The sequence below is a fragment of the Grampus griseus genome (assembly GCF_964374135.1).
Source record: "Grampus griseus genome assembly, chromosome: 20".
NCBI lineage: Eukaryota > Metazoa > Chordata > Mammalia > Artiodactyla > Delphinidae > Grampus > Grampus griseus.
The window spans coordinates 13,955,950-13,979,591 of NC_139014.1; the positions used below are offsets into that span (position 1 = coordinate 13,955,950).

A 23,642-nucleotide genomic window follows, 5' to 3' on the forward strand; every position below is an offset into this window, starting at 1 on the left:
GGCCCGTGAGTCATGGCCACTGAGCCTGCACGTCCGGAGCCTGTGCTCCACGACGGGAGAGGCCACAGCAGTGAGAGGCCTGCGTACCGCAAAAAAAAAAAAAAAAAAAGTGTTCTAGAGAAATGCCTCATTAAGAGTTTTATCTCTCTTTACAGAAATCTAGCATATGGCAGTGAGAGAAGAGGGAACTTTCTCCAGCTGACTGTAGATGCTGGTTCTCAGTGCTGTGTCCTTGGCATGTAGCACACACTTTCAAAGGATGCCAGTTTTCCATAAAGTACAATTTTGTGGTTCTTACTTGGAACTGCTTTATTTGGCTTTGGCAAGCCACCTCTTGGACCTGGAGTTGTGGTTTTTCTAGAGTAAATCTTCCAGGGCTGACTATGTTTTGGAGTTCCTTTATGAACAGTTTCTCTGTATATTTTTTCCTTAGGAGCAGATATAAAACAGAATAGAAATGAGAAGTCTAATAACTTTCATACATCATCTTAAATATTACATAGGGACAAAAACAGCTAACATAATCCCCAGCCAAACCACCTTACTTCAAATTTCTACAGTCTGGGGATTTCCCTGGTGGCACAGTGGTTAAGAATCTGCCTGCCAACGCAGGGGACATGGGTTCGAGCCCCGGTCCGGGAAGATCCCACATGCCGCAGAGCAACTAAGCCCGTGCGCCACAACTACTGAGCCTGTGCTGTAGAGCTGTGAGCCACAACTACTGAGCCCGTGTGCCACAACTACTGAAGCCCATGCACCTACAGCCTGTGCTCCACAACAAGAGAAGTCCCACACCACAATGAAGACCCAACACAGCCAAAAATAAATTAATAAATTAAAAAAAATTTCTACAGTCTGGTTATTTACCTACTCTAAGTTAAATGCCTCTTTAGTTTCTGGCATCCTTTGGAATTTGAAAAAGCACTAAATCTTTTTCAAGTTTCATAGTTGCCATAGCCCCACACCCTAAATACAACTACTAATGATGTTCTGATGTACTTGCTTCTTTTGACAACCTTTTAAACGTAGATTAAAAAAGTTCTTAGACGATGTTTAGTTTTAACCACACTGTATGCTATATTCTGTTTCGTTTATGAACATTTTAGCATAAGCATTTTCTCCATGCTTTCATTTAGCTTCTGTAACTATTCTTTTGAAAGGCAACGAAACTTATGCTTTGGGTGTCTTCCAACCAGGCATGGAGCAACTGGGATTTCCTGTCTTCTTTTACTCTCCCTCTTTAACTTGTCAGCCTAGACTATCTTTTAAAGCCTTGGTGAACTGATAAGCAATAGAAGCCCTTAAAAACTGATGGAAGTTTTAGGCAGGAAGGAAAAATACTAGTTTTGGGTACCATGTCTTGCCACATTTTAGCAACTTGCCTACCTATGAATAAAAGAAAATCTCACATCATGAAATGAAATTCTGCTTTTTTCTAAGGGGCTAATAATGATTAAGGCCCTGTTGATTTTTTTCCTTTTAAGAAGATCATCTCTGTACTTTCCACTGATCTGATCAAATGGCATTTATTACAGTAGAGACTTTTACCCACTGTTTCCTCCTTGTCATTTATTCCTAGAGGTCCAATATTCTCTTGAACTTTATTTCTTCTTAGTTCCTTTTCAAATGCTTCAGTTATTGCCTACAGGGGAAAAGGCCATATGATATTATAGTTATTAAAAACATACAAATGAAAATGAAGGAAAAAAATCAATCTAATATTCTGCCATTCCATTCACTTTTTAAAGTTCCTTTCAGGCTATATATATTATTAAATATACATTATTTAACAGATATGTAATTGGGACATAAAACACAACTTTACATATTTTTTGTGTTCTCACAGTTCCTGTAACTATTTTGATACACACTTGAGTGGAAGTTACATGTTTGAGTTGAAGTTACATGTTATTTTAAGACATCTAAATTAGTTTGTTTTCACCATTATAAAACATACTGTAGCAAACAACTTAAGTGTTCTAAATTTATGCTACATTTCAAAATCCCTATTCCACAGTAGAAAGTCTTCCTTAGTAATCATACATTCTCCTGTTGAACCCTAACAGGAGGGGTCTCATTCCTGTTTGGGCATTTTCATCCTATCTGTAATTCAAATAGCCGGTCACATTTAATCCACCTCAAATTCTCTTCATTTCTAAAGCTCTCTCTGAAAATGCCTGTCTACACGGATATACTTTCTTAACCCACCAGAGTACTGACTAAGCTATATCTAATAAGCTTAGTTTTTTTAGAGTTTCATGAGTACAAGTTTTATGTTCCCTAATGGGGGACGTAAAAGCTATGTCACATAATTTTGTCATCCACTCAGCTCAAGAATATTAAATGCATTTTAAGCCTTTAGTCAACAGCATGTTCACTGTAGCATCTGGCTAAGGGTAAAAGGTAATGCCTGCTGCCCAATGGCGGTCAAGTGATGGGATATACCTTTGCTTGAAATCGGCGGATATCTGTTACTTTTGGCTTTCGCTGCCTTTTTCTCTCCATATGGAACTGTTTGTTTTTGTTAATTGGAGATGGAGAAAGTGAATGAGATCTGGAGGGTGGCTTTCTATGCATGGCAAGTCCTACAACACAAGAGAGACATGTACCATCAATTTCTGACAGTCAGAAATGTTAAGTGGGCACCAAACAGTTGACTGTTACCAAATCCAAAGAGACTATGGATGTGCTAAATGTACTCTCTCCTATAACTAATTTCTGTTTGTTTATATGTTTAATCACACCAAGCAAACGGACTAATGCACATAATGTGTACTCAAAATGTCTCAAAGAAGTACTAAGGTTCTATATTCAATTTTGGGTTGAAAATGGTGCAACATGTGGAATGCCTGCTGCACACTCATGGTGGTGGAGGAGAAAAAGCCATCTGAGCTGTATGTCTGCTATCCTTTTACCTATCTAGGTCCTGAGGAGGGGGCTGTAAGTACATATACACATCCTTATAAAGCAGAATGCTTATACGCAAAGGTTACTGTAGCTTAGCAGTTTTAAGCAGTCCTGTTCTTCCCTACGTAGCCACCTAGCCCTCCTAATTCCATACTGCCTAAGAGATCTAACGAATTACTTCCCTCCACAAACCTTTTTATGTTCCACCGTTTATAAATATGCTCAGGAATCTGCTAATTGTGAGGAGGGGGCTCCATGCCTTTTTGGAAAAGCAAATAATTCAATATAGCTCTAAGGTCAAGGAAATTTATTTGATACCCTTCTAAATAAATTTTCCCAGAAAATTAAAATGTCCGTGAGCTTTTTTCTCTTCACTCTCTTTTAATTCAAATCTTTCAAATTAATTTAAAACTTAAAGATGTTAAGTTAACCTGACTTGCACAATCTATTTTAAATGATGTTTTAATAACACTTTTATTATGTCCACAATGTATTCTTCTTTAGAAACTGAAGAGCCAATAAAAATAACGTTTTAACTTATAATGTGTTTTTAAGATGGGATACAATGTACATGTCAGGAAAACATGTAGGCTACTGGATGATGGTTCCTAGAGATTACCTGAGTCAAATTTAAGGGAAGACAGATGAAATAATCAAGAGAACGAAAAAGTACTCTTGGAGTAAACAAAACAAAACAAAACAAAACTGAAAAGTTAAGGAAATTTTGGATGAGAAATGGATTGCTTCTAGAGAAACAAGGGATGACCAAAGTCGATAGAAGTGAATGGAAAACGTGCAAAGTTTTAGTTGGTGGAAGACAGGATAATTATTTGAACAAGCAGTAGGAAACATCTGCAAGGATGTGGCAAACCAGAAACTGTCATGCATTGCTGATATGAGTACAAACTGGTGCAATCACTTTGGAGGGGAATTTGGCAATGGTGGAAAAGTGTAAACTCCTCAGTCTAGCAATTCTAGTAGATATAGATCCTAGAGAAACTTCTGCACATATTTACAGGTTGTTCATTGCAGAACTGTTTGCAGTTATGAAATCTGAAAACAATCTATATGTCCTGCAATGGTGGGGGGGAATATATATAAATAAAAATACATACTCATACAAATGGGGTACACTGTATGAACTCAGTTATGCAGTAGTTAAAATGAAGAACTGGAAGTATCAACATAGATTTTTTAAAACAATGTTAATAGAAAAAAAGTTGCAGAATAATATATATCTGTATATTAAAAAAACATAAAACAATAGTATATTTAGACAAGTAACAATGCTATTAAAGTATAAAGACAGGGATGAGACGGTCCAGTTCAAGATGGCAAAATAGAGGCTCCTGAACTCACCTCCTCCCACAGACACTGAAACCTACACTAAATATGGAATAATTCCCTCTGAAAGGAATCCAGACACTAGCTGAGTGACATGAGAAAAAACCCACATCAAAAAGGGTTGTGGCACAGCTTAATCTACTAGGAGCCATTAAGAATGAAGAAAATGGTTTAGACAAACACAAAGATTTGAGAGCCAACCAAGAGCTAGGGATGGGCTGAATGATAAGAGTCATCTCCTATGCAAGACTACTCCTTCGAGACTGGGAGAGTGGCTGTTTTATCTAATGCACAGAAACCAACACAGTCAGGAAAACAAAGAAACACAAGAATATGTTCCAAACAAAAGAACAAGATAAAACTCAACAAACAGATTTTGATGAAATGGATAAAGGATTTACTTGATAAAGAGTTCAAAATAATGGGCATAAAGATGCTCACTGAGGTCAGGAGAACAATGAGAATTTCAACAAAGTGAGAATTTTAACGAAGAGAAAATATAAGAAAGTACCAAACATAAAAAAATATTTTTAAAAAATAAAAAAATATTTTAAGTACCAAACAAATCACAGAGCTAAAGAATACAATAATGGAGGTTGAGAGTCCGCCTGCCAATGCAGGGGACACAGGTTCAAGACCTGGTCCCAGAGGATCCCACATGCCATGGAACAGCTAGGCCTGTGCACCACAGCTGCTGGGCCTGCGCTCTGGAGCCCATGTGCCTGGAGCCTGTGCTCTGCAGTGGGAGAAGCCACTGCAGTGGGAGAAGCCACCGCAGTGAGAAGCCCACGCACCGCAATGAAGCATAGCCCTTGCTCACCACAACTAGAGAAAACCTGCGCGCAGCAACAAAGACCCAACGCAGCCAAAAATAAGTAAATAAATTAAAAAACCAAAAATGAATACAATAATGGAGTTCAACAGCAGACTAGGTGAAGCGAGAGAAAGCATCAGCCAACTTAGGGCAATGGAATTCATCCAAACAGAAGAGCAAAAAGAAAAAACAATGAGAAAAAGTGAAGAAGACTTAAAGGACTCCATCAAGTGGACCAATATTCACATTATAGGGATCCCAGAAGGAGAAGGGAGAAAGTGGCAGAAAGCTTATACAAAGAAATAATGGCTGAAAACTCCCCTAATCTGGGGAAAGAAACAAGACATTCAGATCCAAGAAGCCCAGAAACTTTAAAATAAGATAAATCCAAAGAGACCCACACTGAGACATATTATAATTAAACTTGTCAAATTTAATTTGAGAGACTCTTAAAAGCAGTAAAAGAAAAGCAACTTGTTACGTACAAGGAAACACCTATAAGACTATCAGTAGATTTTTCATCAGAAACTTTGCAGGCCAGAAGAGAACAGCTAAATATATTCAATCTGCTGAAAGAAAAACTGCAACCAAAAATACTCTACCCAGCAAAGCTGTCCTTCAGAATTGAAGGAGAGATAAAGAGCTTTCCAGACAAGCAAAAGCTGAATGAATAAGGAGTTCATCAACATTAGTACAGCCTTACAAAAAATTTTAAAGGGACTTTTTTTTTTTGGCTGCACTGCACCGTGCGGCTTGTGGGTTCTCAGTTCCCCAAGCAGGGATTGAACCCAGGCCATGGCAGTGAAAGTCTGGAATCCTAAACACTAGGCCACTCTGTTAAAGGGACTTTTTCAAGTTGCAATAAAAGGGTGCTAATTAGTAACAAGAAAACATATAGAAATGTATAAATCTCATTGGTAAAGATAAGTAATTATTTAAATTCGGAATACTCTAATGTTATGATGGTGGTAAGTCATATACCAAATCTGGTATGAAGACTGACAAACAAAAATAGTAAAAATAACTATAACTACAATAATTTGTTAATGGATACACAAGGAAAAAGAATGTAATATGTGGCATCAAAAACATAAAATGAAGGGAAAGTAAAAATGTAGAACTTTAATATGTGTTTCAACTTATCATCTTAAAATATGCTGTTATAAATATGTTTTATATAAGCCTTATGGTAACCACAAAGCAGAAACTTAGATACACAAAACAAAGAGAAAAATCTAAGCTACTATTAGGGAAAATCCTCAAGTCACAAAGGAAGACAGCAAGAAAAGAAGAAAGGAACAAAGGAATTACAAAGCAGCCAGAAAACAATTAACAAAATGACATTTAGACCATATCAATCAGTAAATAATTACTTGAAATGTAAATGGACTAAATTCTCCAATCAAAACAAACTGAGTAGCTGAATGGATTAAAAATTTAAAAAGACCCAACTATGTTGCCTACAAGAGACTCCATCTTTAAGAACACACACGGACTAACAGTGAAGGGGTGGGAAAAGATATTCCATACAAATGGAAACCTACAGAAAGCTGGTGTAGTAGCTATACTTCTAACAGACAAAATAGACTTTAAGACAAAAACTATAATGAGAGACAAATAAGATCATTATACAATAATAAAAGGGTCAATTCATAAAGAGAATATAATTTTATGTAAGTTTTTTGCACCTAACATAGGAGTATCTAAATATATAAAGCAAATATTAACAGACCCAAAGGGAGAAATAATAATACAGAAATAGTAGGGGACTTATATTCCCCACTTTCAGCAGTGGATAGATCACCCAGACAGATCAATATGGAAATACTGGACTTAAATTACATGTTAGTCCAGATAACTTAGCAGACATTTACAGAAAACTCTTATGCCAAAGCAGGAGAATAACCATTCTTCTCCAACGCACATGAAACATTCTCTGGGATAGATCATATGTTAGGCCACAAAACAAGTCTTTGAAAATTCTAAATGACTGAAACCGCATCAAACATCTTTTCTGACCATGATAGTATGAAACTAGAAATCAATTACAAGAAGAAAATGGGAAATTCACAAATACATGGAGATTAAGCAATATCATACTAGCCAACCAGTGGGTCAAAGAAATCAAAAGAGAAATTTTTAAAATCGTAAGAAAAATGAAAATGGAAATACAATATACCAAAACTTATGGGATGCAGCAAAAACAGTTGTAAGAGGAAGTTCATAACAATAAATGCCTACATTAAAAAACAAAGATATGACACCTAAAGTCAAGCACCAAAATAAACAGGTGGAACTATATCAAAGTAAAATTCTGCACCACAAAAGAAACGATCAAAGAAATGAAAAAAACCACCTACAGAATGGAAAAAAAAATTGCAAATCAGATCTCTGGTAAGGGGTTACTATATAAAATATAAATAATGCTTACAACTCAATAGCAAAAAACCAAATAATTCAATTTAAAAATGGATAAAAGACCTGAAGAGACATTTTTCCAAAGAAGATATACAAATGGCCAACAGGTACATGACAAGGTGCTCAACAGCACTAATCATTAGGGAAATGTAAATTAAAACTACAATGAGATGTCATCTCACGCCTGTTAGAATGGCTATCATCAAAAAGAAGTAACAAGTGTTGGCAAGGATGTGGAGTAAAGGAAACCACTGTGCACTGCTGGTGGGATTATAAATTGGTACAGCCATTATGGAAAACAGTATGGAAGGTCCTCAAATAATTGAAAATAGAATTACCATATGATCCATCAATTTAATCTCTGGGAATATATACAAGGGAAACAAAAACACTATGTTGAAGAGGTATCTGTTTCCCCATGTTCAAAGCAGCATTATTTACAATAACCTAGACATGGAACAATAGTAAATGTCCACTGACAGATGAATGGATAAAGATGATGTGGTATATACATACAATGAAATGTTATTCAGTCATAAGAAGGAAGGAAATTCCACCATTTGTGACAACACGGATGGACCTTGATTCCATTTTGCTAAGTAAAATAAGTCAGACAGAAAGACAAATACTGTATGAAATCACCTGTATGTGTAACTGAAAGAAAAAAAAAAAGAAACCAAACTCACTTAAATGTGGAAATCTTAAATTAAAAAAAAAAAAGCCAAACTCATATAAAAAGAGATCAGATTTGTGGTTAATAGAGGCACGGGGTAAAGGGTGGGGGAACTGGTCAAAAGGTACAAACTTCCAGTTGTAAAATAAGTACTAGGGATGTAATGCACAGCATGATGACTATAGTTAACCCTGCTGTGATGGTGTATTTGAAAGTTAAGAGAGTAGATACTAAGAGTTCTCATCACAAGTGAAATATTTTTTTTTTGTATCTACATGAGATAACGGATGTTCTCCCACAGGAGTGAAAGTTCTGAACCCCATGACAGGCTCCCGAGCCTGGGGGTTTGGCAACAGGAGGAGGAGCTCTCAGAGAATCTGGCTTTGAAGCCCAGTGGGGTTTGATCACAGGAATCCCACAGGACTGAGGAAAACAGAAACTCCACCCTTGGAGGGTGCCCACAAGGTCTTGCGTGCACCAGGACCCAAGAAAAAAAGCAGTGATCTCATAAGAGACTGGGCCAGACCTATCTGCTAGTATTGGAGGGTCTCCTGTGGAGGCAGGGGGTGGCTGTGGTTCACTTCAGGGACAAAGACACAGGTGGCGGTACTTCTGGGAAGTACTCATCGGCATGACCCCTCCTGGAGGCTGCCATTTTCTTACCAGGACCTGGCCCTACCCAACAGCCTGTGAGCTGGCTGTGTGCTGGGATGTCTCAGGCCAAATGGCCCACAGGGCAGGAACACAGCCCCATCCACCAGCAGGCAGGCTGCTTAGAGTCTTCCTGAGCACACAGCTGCCCAGTTAACACACCCCTTGATACAGCCCAGCCCACCAGAGGGACAAGACACAGCTCTACCCACCAGTGGGCAGGAACCAGTCCCTCCCACCAGGAAGCCTGCACAAGCCTCTTAGACAGCCTCATCCACCAGGGGGCAGACAGCAAAAGCAAGAAAAGCCTCTACCCTGCAGCCTGCAGAATGGAAACCTCAATCACAGAAAAGTTAAACAAAATGAGACAGCAGAAGAATATGTCCCAGATGAAGGAACAAGATAAAACCCAAGAACAATTATGCGAAGTGGAGATAGGCAATCTATGCAAAAAAGAATTCAGAGTAATGATAGTAAAGATGATCTAAGATCTCAGAAAAAGAATAGAAACACAGATCGAGAAGATACAAAAAATGTTTAACAAAGACCTAGAACAGGGGCTTCCCTGGTGGCGCAGTGGTTGAGAGTCCGCCTGCCGATGCAGGGGACACGGGTTCGTGCCCTGGTCCGGGAGGATCCCACATGCCGTGGAGCGGCTGGGCCCATGAGCTGTGGCCGCTGAGCCTGCGCGAGCCTGTACTCCGCAACGGGAGAGGCCACAGCAGTGAGCGGCCCACGTACCGCAAAACAAAACAAAACAAAAAGCAAACAAACAAAAAAGACCTAGAACTAAAGAACAGAGATAAATACAATACAATAACTGAAATGAAAAACACACTAGAAAGAATCAATTGCAGAATAACGAATAACTGAGCTGGAGGACAGAATGGTGGAAATCACTGCCAAGGAACAGAATAAAGAAAAAAGAATGAAAAGAGATGAGGACAGTCTAAGAGACATCTGGGGCATTAAATGCACCAACATTCATATTATACGAGTCCCAGAAGGAGAAGAGAGAGGGAAAGGACCTGAGAAAATACTGTAACAGATAACAGATGAAAACTTCCCTAACACAGGAAAGGAAACAGTCACCCAAGTCCAGGAAGCGCAGAGAGTCCCAGGCAGGATAAACCCAAGGAGGAACACGATGAGACACACAGTAATCAAACTGACAAAAATTAAAGACAAAGAAAAAATACTAAAAGCAACAAGTAACATACAAGGGAACTCCCATAAGGTTATCAGCTGATCTCTCAGCAGAATCTCTGCAGGCCATAAGGGAGTGGCATGATATATTTAAAGTGATGGGGAAAAAGTCAAGATGGTGGTGTGGGAAGACATGGAATTAGCATCTCCCCACAACTAGGGTGCCTGCCGGCTGCTGGTGAGAGACTCTGACCCCCAAGGAGACGGGAGGAACCCCAGAGTGAACCAGTAGGATGTATGGGAACCGAGGGGGGAGGAGAACTGGAGGCCAAGATTGGCGCCCCTGAGGCTGGGGAGATCAGGAGAGGCAGGTGGGAGGGACTCTCTGGGAAGAGCGGGAGAGGAGCAGAGGGTGATCGCCTGGCCCACTCGGGCCGGGGAGCTTGCTGAGCTGCCAAGCCAGTTCTCCCTGCTCCAAAGCCCCATCCAGGCTGCGTAGGTCCTGGAGGCATAGGAGGGAGGCCGGGGAGATCAGGAGTGGCAGGCGGGAGGGGCTATCCAGGAGGAGTGGGAAAGGAGCGGAGCGCGATTGCCCTGCCAACTGGGGCCCAGGGAGCCTGCTAAGCTCCCAGGCTGGCCCCCTGCGATCCAAAGCCCCCTCCTCCAGGCCATGTGGGTCCTTGGGGACATAGGAAGGAGGCCGGGGAAATCAGGAGAGGCAGGTTGGAGGGGGCCTCCAGGAGGAGCAGGAGAGGAGCAGAGGGCAATTGCCCTGCCCACTAGGGCAGAGGGAGCCTGTTGAGCTCCCAGGCCAGTCCCCTGCCCTCCAAGGCCCCCCCTTACCCCACCTCCAGCCACATTGGTCCTGGGGGCATAGGAGGGAGGCCCAGGAGATCAGGAGAGGAAGGTGGGAGGGGCCTTCCTCCCAGGCCCTTCCTGGGAGGGGCCCTCCCAGGCCCCAGACCAGAGGAACAGAAGAAGAGAGGAGGGCATTTGCCCTGCCCACTTGAGCCCAGGAAGCCTGCTGGGCTCCCAGGTGAGGTCCCCTGCCCTCTGAGACCAGGGGTGGGAGGCACACCTGGGCCCCTTCTGTTCCTTGACCCTAAGCCCCACCCCCCACAGCCCCCAGGGCCTTTTCCATCCCTGTGGGTCCTGAGCATTGGCCCTGCCCACCGCACAGATCTCCCTTGCTTAGGCCTCCCTCTCCACAGCCAAGGGCCCCCCCACCCCGCCCTTTTTCTTTTTCTTTCCCTCCTCTTTTTTATGATTGTGGTACTGATGTACCTTCCGGTTGTTGATTCATCTACGTTTTTATTTTTACACTCTTTTTAACGTATCTGTTAGTTTCCTAGTCTAATTTTATTTTTTTACATTGTTATTGTTCTATTTTTTACTTTTGCTGCCCCACGCGGCTTGCAGGATCTTGATTTGTGAGCTCTGCAGTTGGAGCTCCAAGTCCGAACCACTGGACTAACAGAGAACCTCAGACCCCAGGTAATATTTATTGGAAGTGAGGTCTCACAGAGTTCCTCACCTCATCAGCACCAAGACCCAGCTCTGCCCAACAGCCTACAAACTCCAATGTTGGAAGCCTCATGCCAAACAACCAGTAAAACAGGAACACAATCCCACTCATTAAAAAACAAAAAAAGAAACAGCAAAAAAATGTCACAGATGAAGGAACAAGGTAAAAACCTACAAAGCCAAATAAATGTAGAGGAAACAGACAATCTACCTGAAAAAGAATTCAGAGCAATGACAGTGAAGATGATCCAGAATCTCGGAAACAGAAAGGAAGCACGGATTGAGAAAATACAAGAAATGTTTAACAAAGATCTAGAAGAACTAAAGAACAAACAAACAGAGATGAACAATACAATAACTGAAATGAAAAGTACACTAGAAGGAATCAATAACAGAATAACGGAGGAAGAAAAATGAGTAAGTGAGCTGGAAGACAAAATGGTGGAAATAACTGCTGAGGAGCAGAATAAAGAAAAAAGAATGAGGGCTTCCCTGGTGGTGCAGTGGTTAAGAATCTGCCTGCCAATGCAAGGGACACAGGTTTGAGCCCTGGCCCGGGAAGATCCCCCATGCCAAGGAGCAACTAAGCCTGTGTGCCACAACTGCTGAGCCTGAGCTCTAGAGACTGCAAGCCACAACTACTGAAGCCTGTGCACCTAGAGCCCATGCTCCACAACAAGAGAAGCTACAACAATGAGAAGCCCTCACACTGCGATGAAGAGTAGCCCCTGCTCACCGCAACTAGAGAAAGCCTGCACACAGCAACGAAGACCCAACACAGCCATAAATAAATAAATGTATTAAAAAAAGAAAAAAAGAATGAAAAAAACTGACAATCTCAGAGACCTCTGGGACAACATTAAACACACCAACATTCGAATTATTGGGGTCCCAGAAGAAGAAGAGAAAAAGAAAGGGTCTGAGAAAATATTTGAAGAGATTATAGTGGAAAACTTCCCTAACATGGGAAAGTAAATAGTCACCCAAGTCCAGGAAGCACAGAGAGTCCCATACAGGATAAACCCTAGGAAAAACACATCAAGACACATATTAATCAAACTAACAAAAATTATATTCAAAGAAAAAATATTAAAAGCAAGGGAAAAACAAAAATAACATACAAAGGAATCCCCATAAGGTTATCAGCTGATTTTTCAGTGGAAACTCTGCAGGCCAAAAGGGAGTGGCAGAATATACTTAAAGTTATGAAAGAGAAGAACCTACAACCAAGATTACTCTACCCAGCAAGGATCTCATTCAGATTCGATGGAGAAGCCAAAGGCTTTTCAGACAAACAAAAGCTAAGAATTCAGCACCACCAAACCAGCTTTAGAACAAATGCTAAAGAAACTTCTCTAAGCAGGAAACACAATAGAAGAAGACCCACAAAAACAAACCAAAAACAATTAAGAAAATGATAATACGAACATACATATTGATAATAACCTTAAATGTAAATGGATTAAATGCCCCAACCAAAAGACACAGACTGGCTAAATGGATACAAAAACATGACCCATATATATGCTGTCTACAAGAGAGCCACTTCAGAGCTAGGGACACATACAGATTGAAAGTGAAGGGATGGAAAAAGATATTCCATGCAAATGGAAATCAAAAGAAAGCTGGAGTAGCAATACTTGTATCAAATAAAATAGCCTTTAAAATAAAGACTGTTACAAGAGATAAAGAGGGACACTACATAATGATCAAATGATCAATCCAAGAAGATATAACAATTATAAATGTTTAGGCACCCAACATAGGAGCACCTCAATACATAAGGCAAAGGCTAACAACCATGAAAGGAGAAATCGACAGTAACACAATAATAGTATGGGACTTTAACACCCCACTTACACCAATGGACAGATCATCCAAACAGAAAATAAGTAAACACAAGCTTTAAATGACACAATAGACCAGACAGATCTGATATTTACAGAACATTCCACCCAAAAGTGGAAGAATATACTTTCTTCTCAAGTGCATACGGAACACTCTCCAGGATAGATCACATCTTGGGTCACAAATCAAGCCTCGGAAAATTTAAGAAAATTGAAATCGTATCAAGCATCTTTTCTGACCACAACGCTATGAAACTGGAAATCAATTACAGGAAAAAAAATTGTAGAACACCCCAAATACATGGAGGCTAAACAGTGCACTTACTAAATAACCAAGAGATCACTGAGGAAATCAAAGAAGAAACTTAAAAATACATAGAAACAAATGACAACGAAAACATGGTGACCCAAAACTTATGGGACGCAGCAAAAGCAGTTCTAAGAGGGAAGTTTACAGCTATTCAATCTCACCTCAAGAAATAAGAAAAACCTCAAATAATCTAACCCTACACTTAAAACAACTAGAGAAAGAAGAACAAAGAAAACCCAAAGCCAGTAGAGGGAAAGAAATCATAAAGATCAGAACAGAAATAAATGAAATAGAAACAAAGAAAACAATAGCAAAGATCAATAAAATGAAAAGCTGGTTCTTTGAGAAGATAAACAAAATTGTTAAAGCCTTAGCCAGACTCATCAAGAAAAAAAGGGAGAGGATGCAAATCAATAAAATTAGAAATGAAAAAGAAGAAATCACAACTGATACTGCAGAAATACAAAGGATTGTAAGAGACTACTACAAACAACTATATGCCAATAAAATGGACAACCATGAAGAAATGGACAAATTCTTGGAAAGGTTCAATTTTCCAGGACTGAACCAGGAAGAATTAGAAAATATAAACAGACCTATCACAAGGAATGAAACTGAAACCTTAATTAAAAATCTTTCAACAAACAGAAGTCCAGGACCAGATGGCTTCACAGGAGAATTCTATCAAACATTTAGAAAGGAGCTTATACCGATCCTTCTCAAACTCTTCCAAAAAATTGCAGAGGGAGGAACACTCCCAAATTCATTCTACAAAGTCTCCATCACCCTGATACCAAAACCAGAAAAAGATACCACAAAAAAAGGTAATTACAGACCAATATCACTGATGAACATAGACACAAAAATCCTGAACAAAATACTAGCAAACAGAATCCAACAGCACATTAAAAGGATCATACAGGGCTTCCCTGCTGGTGCAGTGGTTGGGAGTCCGCCTGCCGATGCAGGAGACACGGGTTCGTGCCCCGGTCTGGGAGGATCCCACATGCCATGGAGCGGCTGGGCCCGTCAGCCACGGCTGCTGAGCCTGCGCGTCCGGACCCTGTGTTCCGCAATGGGAGAGGCCACAATAGTGAGAGGCCCGCGTACTGCAAAAGAACCAAAAAAAAAAAAAAAAAAAGGATCATACAACATGATCAAATGGGATTTATCCCAGGGATGCAAGGATTCTTCAATATATGCAAATCAATCAATGTGATATATCACATGAACAAATTAAGGAATAAAAACCAGATGATCATCTCAGTAGATGCAGAAAAAGCTTTTGACAAAATTCAACACCGATTTACAATAAAATCTCTCCAGAAAATGGGCATAGAGGGAATCTACATAATAAAAGTCATATATGACAAACCCACAGCAAGCATCATACTCAATGGTGAAAAACTGAAAGCATTTCCACTAGGATCAGGAACAAGAAAGACAAGGATGCCCACTCTCACCACTCTTATTCAACATAGTTTTGGAACTCCCAGCCACAGCAATCAGAAAAGAAAAAGAAATAAAAGGAATCCAAATTGGAAAAGAAGTAAAACTGTCACTATTTGCCAATGACATGATACTATACGTAGAAAATCCTAAAGATGCCACCAGAAAACTACTAGAACTAATCAGCGAATTTGGTAAGGTTGCAGGATACAAAATTAATGCACAGAAATCTCTGGCATTACTATACACCAACAGTGAAAAACCAGAAAGAGAAATTAAGGACACAATCTCATTCACCACTGCAACAAAAAGAATAAAATACCTAAGAATAAACCTGCCTAAGGAGGCGAAAGACTTGTACTCAGAAAACTATAAAACACTGATGAAACAAACCAAAGATGACATAAACAGATGGAGAAATATATCATGTTCTTGGATTGGAAGAATCAATATTGTGAAAACGACTATAGTGCCCAAAGCAATCTACAGATTCAATGCAATCCCTATCAAACTATCAATGGCATTCTTCACAGAATTAGAACAAAAAAATCTTACAATTTGTAAGGAAACACAAAAGACCAAGCAATGCTGACAAAGAAAAATGGAGATGGAGGAATTAGGCTCCCCGACTTCAAACTATACCACAAAGCTACAGTAATCAAGACAATATGGTAATGGCACAAAAACAGAAATATAGATCAATGGTACAGGAAAGAATGCCCAGAGATAAACTCACACACATATGGGCACCTAAATTATGACAAAGGAGGCAAGAACGGACAATGGAGAAAAGACAACCTCTTCAATAAGTGGTGCTGAGAAAACTGGACAGCTACATGTAAAAGAATGGAATTAGAACACTACCTAACACCATACACAAAAATTAACTCCAAATGGATTAAAGACTTAAATGTAAGACCAGACACTATAAAACTTTCAGAGGAAAACATAGGAAAAACACTCTTTGACATAAACCACAGCAAAATCTTTTTTGACCCACCTCCTACAGTAATGGAAATAAAAACAAAAATAAAAAATGGGACTTAATTAAACTTAAAAGCTTTTTAACATCAGGGAAACCGTAAACAAGATAAAAAGACAACCCTCAGAATGTGAGAAAATATTTGTAAATGAAACAACAAAGGATTAATCTCCAAAATATACAAAGAGCTCATGGAACTCAATATCAAAAACAGAAACAATTGAGTTAAAAAATGGGCATTAGACCTAAATAGACATTTCACCAAGGAAGACATACAGATGGCCAAGAAGCACATGAAAAGATGCTCAACATTACTAATTATTAGAGAAATGCAAATCAAAACTACAATGAGGTATCACCTCATGCTGGTCAGAATGGCCATTATCAAAAAAGTTAGAAACAACAAATGCTGGAAAGTGTGTGGTGAAAAGGGAACCCTCCTACACTGTTGGTGGGAATGTAAATTGATACAACCACTATGGAAAACAGTATGGAGGTTCCTTAAAAAACTAAAACTAGAACTACCATATGACCCAGCAATCCCACTACTGGGCATATACCCTGAGAAAACCATAATTCGGAAAGAGACATGCACCACAATGTTCACTGCAGCACTATTTACAGTAGCCAGGACATGGAACCAACCTAAATATCCATCAACAGATGAATGGAGAAAGAAGATGTGGCACATATATACAATGGAATATTACTCAGCCATAAAAAGAAAGAAAACTGAGTTATTTGTAGTGAGGTGGATGGACCCAGAGTCCGTCATACAGAGTGAAGTAAGTCGGAAGGAGAAAAACAAATACCATATGCTAACACATGTATATGGAATCTTAAAAAAAAGTTACTGATGAACCTAGTTGCAGGGCAGGAATAAAGAGGTAGACATAGAGAATGGACCTGATGACATGGGGTGGGAGGGTGAAGCTGGGACGAAGTGATAGTAGCATTGACGTATATACACTACCGAATGTAAAATAGTTGGCTGGTAGGAAGCAGCAGCATAGCACAGGGAGATGAGCTCGGTGCTTAGCAATGACTTAGAGGGGTGGCATAGGGAGGATGGGAGGGAGGCTCAAGAGGGAGGGGATATGGGGACATGTATATGCATATGGCTGATTCGCTTTGTTGTGCAACAGAAACTAACATGGTATTGTAAAGCGATTATACTCCAATAAAGATGTATTAAAATAAATAAATTAATAAAGTGATCAAAGGGAAGAACCTACAACCAAGAATACTTTATCCAGTAAGGCTCTCATTCAGATTCAAAGGAGAAATCAAAGCTTTACAGACAAGCAAAAGCTAAGAAAATTCAGGATCACCAGACCAGCTTTGCAACAAATGCTAAAGAACTTCTCCAGGCAGAAAAGAAAAGGGCACAATTAGAAACAAGAAGAATACAAATAGAAAAGCTCACCATTAGGCAAACATACAGTAAAGGTAGGAAATCATCTGCATGCAAATATCATATCAAAACCAGCAACTGTGAGAAGAGGAAAGCAAAAATGCAGGATATTGGAATTGCATTTGAAATTAAAAAACCAGCAACTTAAAACAATCTTGTTTATATATAGACTGCTATATCAAAACCTCACAGTAACCACAAACTGAAAATCTACAAAAATACACACACAAAAAAGAAAAAGGAATCCAAAGACAACACTAAAGTTAGGCATCAAATCACAAGAGAAGAGAACAAAAGAGAAAGGGAAGAAAACAGACCTACAAAAGGAAATCCCAAACAATTAACAAAAGGGCAATAAAAAAATACATATCAATAATTGCCTTAAACATAAATGGATTAAGTGCTCCAACCAAAAGACACAGACTGGCTGAAGGGATACAAAAACAAGACCCATATATATGCTGTCTACAAGAGACCCACTTCAGATCTACGGACACATACTGAATGAAAGTGAGTGGATGGCAAAAGGTTTTCCATGCAAATGGAAATCAAAAGAAAGCTGGAGTAGCAATACCCATTTCAGATAAAATAGACTTTAAAATAAAGACTGCTGTAAGAGACAAAGGACACTACACAATGGTCAAAGGATCAATCCAAGAAAAAGATATAACAACTGTAAATATATATGCACCCAACATAGGAGCACCTTAATATATAAGGTAAATAAATACAGCCATAAAAAGAGAAGTCAACAGTAACATGATAATAGTAGGGGACTTTAACACCCCTCTTTCATCAATAGATGGATTAGCCAGATAGAAAATAAATAAGGAAACACAGGCCTTAAATGACACATTAAACCAAATAGACTTGATATTTATAGAGCATTCCATTCAAAATCAACAGAGTATACATTCTTCTCAAGTGCACACAGAACATTCTCCAGGATTAATCGCATGTTGGATCACAATGCAAGCCTTGGTAAATTTAAGAAAACTGAAACCATATCAAGCATCTATTCCAACCACAATGCTGAGATTAGAAATCAACTACAAGAAAAAAACTGTAAAAAACACAAACACGTGGAGGCCAAACAATATGCTACTAAACAACCAATGAATCACTGAAGTCAAAGAGGAAATCAAAAAATACCTAGAGACAAATGAAAATGAAAGCAAAATCTATGGGATGCAGCAAAACAGTTCTAAGAGGGAAGTTTATAGTGATACAATCTTACCTTAGGAAACAAGAAAAATCAGAAATAAACACCTAACCTTACACCTAAAGCAACTAGAGAAAGAAGAACAAACAAAACCGAAATTCAGTAGAAGGAAAGAAATCATAAAGATTAGAGCAGAAATAAATGAAATAGAAACAAAGAAAACAATAGAGAAGATCAATGAAACTAAAATCTGGTTCTTTGAAAAGATAAACAAAATTGATAAAAGCTTTAGCCAGACTCATCAAGAAAAACAGGAAGGGGGCCCAAATAAGTAAAACTAGAAATGAAAAAGGAGAACTTACAACAGACACCACAGAAATACAACGGATCTTATAAGAGACTGCTACAAACTAGATGCCAATAAAATGGACAACCTGAAAGAAATGGACAAATTCTTAGAAAGGTAAAATCTCCCAAGACTGAACCAGGAAGAAATAGAAAATATGAACAGACCAATCACAAGTACTGAAATTGAAACTGTGATGTAAAAACTCCCAGCAAACAAAAGTCGAGGACCAGATGGCTTCACAGGTAAATTCTATCTAACATTTAGAGAAGAGTTAACACCTATCCTTCTCAAACTATTCCAAAAAAATTGCAGAGGAAAGAACACTCCCAAACTCATTCTATGAGGCCACGATCACCCTGATACCAAAACCAGACAAAGATACCACAAAAAAAAGAAAATTACAGGCCAATATCACCGATGAACATAGACGCAAACTCCTCAACAAAATACTAGCAATCTGAATCCAACAATACATTAAAAGGATTATACAACACGATCAAGTGGAATTTTATCTCAGGGATGCAAGGATTTTTCAATAACTGCAAATCAGTCAGTGTGATACACCACATCAACATATTGAAGAATAAAAATCCTATGATCATTTCAATAGATGCAGAAGAAGCTTCTGACAAAATTCAACAGCCATTTATGATAAAAGAACTCTCCAGAAAGTGGGCAGAGAGGGAACATACCTCAACATAATAAAGGCCATATATGACAAATCTACAGCTAACATCATACTCAACAATGAAAAGCTGAAAGCATTTCCTCTAAGATCAGGAACAAGACAAGGATGTCCACTCTCGCCACTTATACTCAACATAGTTTTGGAAGTCCTAGCCACAGCAATCAGAGAAGAAATAAAAGGAATCCAAATTGGAAAAGAAGTAAAACTGTCACTGTTTGCAGATGACATGATACTGTACATAGAAATCCTAAAGATGTTACCAGAAAACTACTAGAGCTCATCAATGAATTTGGTAAAATTGCAGGATACAAAATTAATACACAGAAATCTGTTGCATTTCTGTACACTAAGAAGATCAGAAAGAGAAATTAAGGAAACAATCTCCATTTACCATTGCATCAAAAAGAATAAAATACCTAGGAATAAATCTACCTAAGGAGGCAAAAGACCTGTAACTCGGAAAACCATAAGATGCTGATGAAGGAAAACAAAGATGACACAAACAGATGGAAAAATATACCACGTTCTTGGACTGGAAGAACGAATATTGTCAAAATGACTGTACTAGCCAAGGCAATCTACAGATTCAATGCAATCCCTACCAAATTGACAATGCCATTTTTCACAGAACTAGAACAAAAAAAATCTTAAAATCTGTATGGAGACACAGAAGACCCTGGATAGCCAAAGCAATCTTGAGAAAGAAAAATGGAGCTGGAGGAATCAGGCTTCCTGACTTCAGACTATACTATTGATACAAAGCTACAGTCATCACAACAGTATGGTACTGGCACAAAAACAGACATATAGCTCAATGGAACATGACAGAAAGCCCAGAAACAAACCCATGCACCTATGGTTTATTAATCCACAACAAAGGAGGCAATACTATACAATGGAGGAAAGAAAGTCTCTTCAATAAATGGTGCTGGGAAAACTGGACAGCTACATGTAAAAAAAAAAATGAAATTAGAATATTCTCTAACACCATAAACAAAAATAAACTCAAAATAAAGACCTAAATGGACCAGATACTATCAATATAGAACTCTTATAAGAAAACACAGGCAGAACACTCTGACATAAATCACAGCAATATCTTTTTCAATCCATCTCCTAGAGTAATGGAAATAAAAAATATAAATGAATGGGACCTAACTAAACTCAAAAGCTTTGCACAGCAAAGGAAACCATACACAAAATGAAAGCACAACCCACAGAATGTGAGAAAATATTTGCAAACAATGTGACCGGCAAGGGATTAATCTCCAAAATTTACAAGCAGCTCATGCGGCTCACTGTCAAAGAAACAAAAACAAAAAAAGAACAATCCAATCAAAAAATGGGCAGAAGATCTAAACAGACATTTCTCCAAAGAAGACATACAGATGGCCAAGAGACACATGAAAAGATGCTCAACATCGCTAATTATCAGAGAAATGCAAATCAAAACTACAATGCAATATCACCACATACCAGGCCATCATCAAAGTCTACCAACAGTAAGTGCTGGAGAGGGTGTGGAGAAAAGGGAACTCTCCTACACTGTTGGTGGGGAAGTAAATTGGTACAACCACTATGGAGAACAGTACGGAGGTTCCTTAAGAAACTAAAAACCATATGATCCAGCAATCCCACTCCTGGGAATATATCTGGAGAAAAACGAGAGTTTGAAAGGATACATGCACTGCAATGTTCACTGCAGTGCTATTTACAATAGCCAAGACATGGAAGCAACCTAAATGTCCATCAACAGATGAATGGATAAAGATGTGGTATATATATACAATGGAGTATTACTCAGCCATTAGAAAGAATGAAATAATGCCATTTGCAGCAACATGGACGGACCTGGAGATTATCATGCTAAGTGAAGTCAGTCAGTCAGAGAAAGACAAATAGCATATGATGTCGCTTATATGTGAAATCTAAAAAAAAAAAAAAAAGATACAAATGAACTTATTTACAAAACAGAAACAGAGTCACAGATTTAGAGAACAAATTTATGGTTACCAGGGGGAAGGGTTGAGAGGAAGGATAGATTGGGAGTTTGGGATTGACATGTACACATTGCTTTATTTAAGATACATAACCAGGCTTCCCTGGTGGTGCAGTGGTTGAGAGTCCACCTGCCGATGCAGGGGACATGGGTTCGTGCCCTGGTCTGGGAGGATCCCACATGCCACGGAGCGGCTGGGCCTGTGAGCCATGACCGCTGGGCCTGTGCGTCCGGAGCCTGTGCTCCGCAAAGGGAGAGGCCGCGGCAGTGAGAGGCCTGTGTACCGGGAAAAAAAAAAAAAAAGATACATAACCAACAGGGACCTACTGTACAGCACAGGGAACTCTACTCAATATTCTGTAATAACCTATATAGGAAAAGAATCTGAAAAAGAATGGATATACGTATAACTGAATCACTTTGCTGTACACCTGAAACTAATGCAACACTGTTAATCAATTATACTCCAATATAAAATAAAAATTAAAAAAAAAAAGTCAAGGACCAGATGGCTTCACTGGTGAATTCTACCAAACATTTAAAGAATACCAATCCTTCTCAAACCTTTCCAAAACACAGAAGAAGAAACACTTCCAAACTCATTTTACAAGGCCAACATTACCCTAAAACCAAAACCAGACAGGACGCCACAAAAAATTACAGACCAATATCCCTGATGAACATAGATGCAAAAATCCTCAACAAAATATTAGCAAATGAATTCAACAGTACACTACAAGTATCATGCACCATGATCAAGTGGGATTTATTCCAGAAGTGCAAGGATGGTTCAGCATTCACAAATCCGTCACTGTGTACACCAAACAAAAGATAAAAATCATATTATCATCTCAATAAATAAAGAAAAAACATTTAACAAAATTCAACATCCATTCATTTTAAAAACTTTCAACAAACTGGGTATAGAAGGAGTGTACCTCAACATAATAAATGCCATATATGACAAGCCCATAGCTAACATATTCAACAGTGAAAAGCTGAAAGTAGTTCCTCTAAGATCAGGAACAAGACAAGGATGCCTGCTTTTATTCAACATAGTACTACAACTCCTAGACAGAGCAATTAGGCAAGAAAAAGAAATAAAAGACATCCAGATCAGAAATGAAGAAATATAACTTTACAGATGACATCACATTATATATAAAAAACCCTAAAGAAGCCACCAAAACTGTTAGAATAAACGAAGTTAGTAAAACTGCAGGTTACAAAATCAATATACAGTTGTTCCTTAGGGCACTGATTCCACGCAGCCAAAAATCTGAGTATAACTTTACAGATAGTGCTCCGTATCCACAGTTCTGCATCCATGGATTCAACCGGCACTGATGACAGTATAGTAGTATAGTACGTATTTATTGAAAAAAACCTATGTATAAGTGCCTGCACAGTTCAAATCCACATTGTTCAAGGGTCAACTGTACAAAAATAGTTGCAATTCTATACATTAATAACAAACTATCAGAGAAACTGGAGTTACTCAGTTTTCCTAGGTCTCTCCCATATATATGTGTTACTAAACTTTTGTTTTCTCCTCTTTAAAAAAATAAAAAGAGATAAATTAAGGAAAAATCCCATTTACAACTGCTTCAAAGAGAATAATATACCTAGGAATAAATTTAACCAAGGAGGTGAAAGACCTGTACACCAAAAATTATAAGACACTGATGAAAGAAATTAAAGAAGACACAAATAAATGGAAAGATGATCTGTGTTCATGGATTGGAAGAATTAATACTGTTAAAATGTGCATACTCCTCAAAGAGATCTACAAACTCAATGCAAACCCTATGAAAATTCCAATGGTATTTTTCACAGAAATAGAACAAACAATCATATAATTTGTTTGGAACCACAAACACCCCAAATAGCCAAAACAATCCTGAGAAAAAAGAACAAAGCTGGAGGCCATCACACTTCCTGATTTCAAACTATATTACAAAGCTA

At 38.7% G+C, this 23,642-nt stretch overlaps 1 protein-coding gene across 4 annotated transcripts in view; it reads right to left on the bottom strand.

The window, feature by feature from the left end:
- Nucleotides 1-23,642, bottom strand: part of CEP95 (centrosomal protein 95) — a 59,353-nt gene that overhangs the window by 6,120 nt on the left and 29,591 nt on the right. For all 4 annotated transcript variants that reach the window (XM_082678025.1, XM_082678024.1, XM_082678026.1 and 1 more), the window contains 3 exons: nucleotides 2,446-2,585; nucleotides 1,553-1,642; nucleotides 299-428 (listed from right to left, as the gene is read on the bottom strand). In XM_082678025.1, the coding sequence (XP_082534151.1) occupies nucleotides 299-428; nucleotides 1,553-1,642; nucleotides 2,446-2,585 (360 nt within the window). The remainder of the gene's footprint in view (nucleotides 1-298; nucleotides 429-1,552; nucleotides 1,643-2,445; nucleotides 2,586-23,642) is intronic.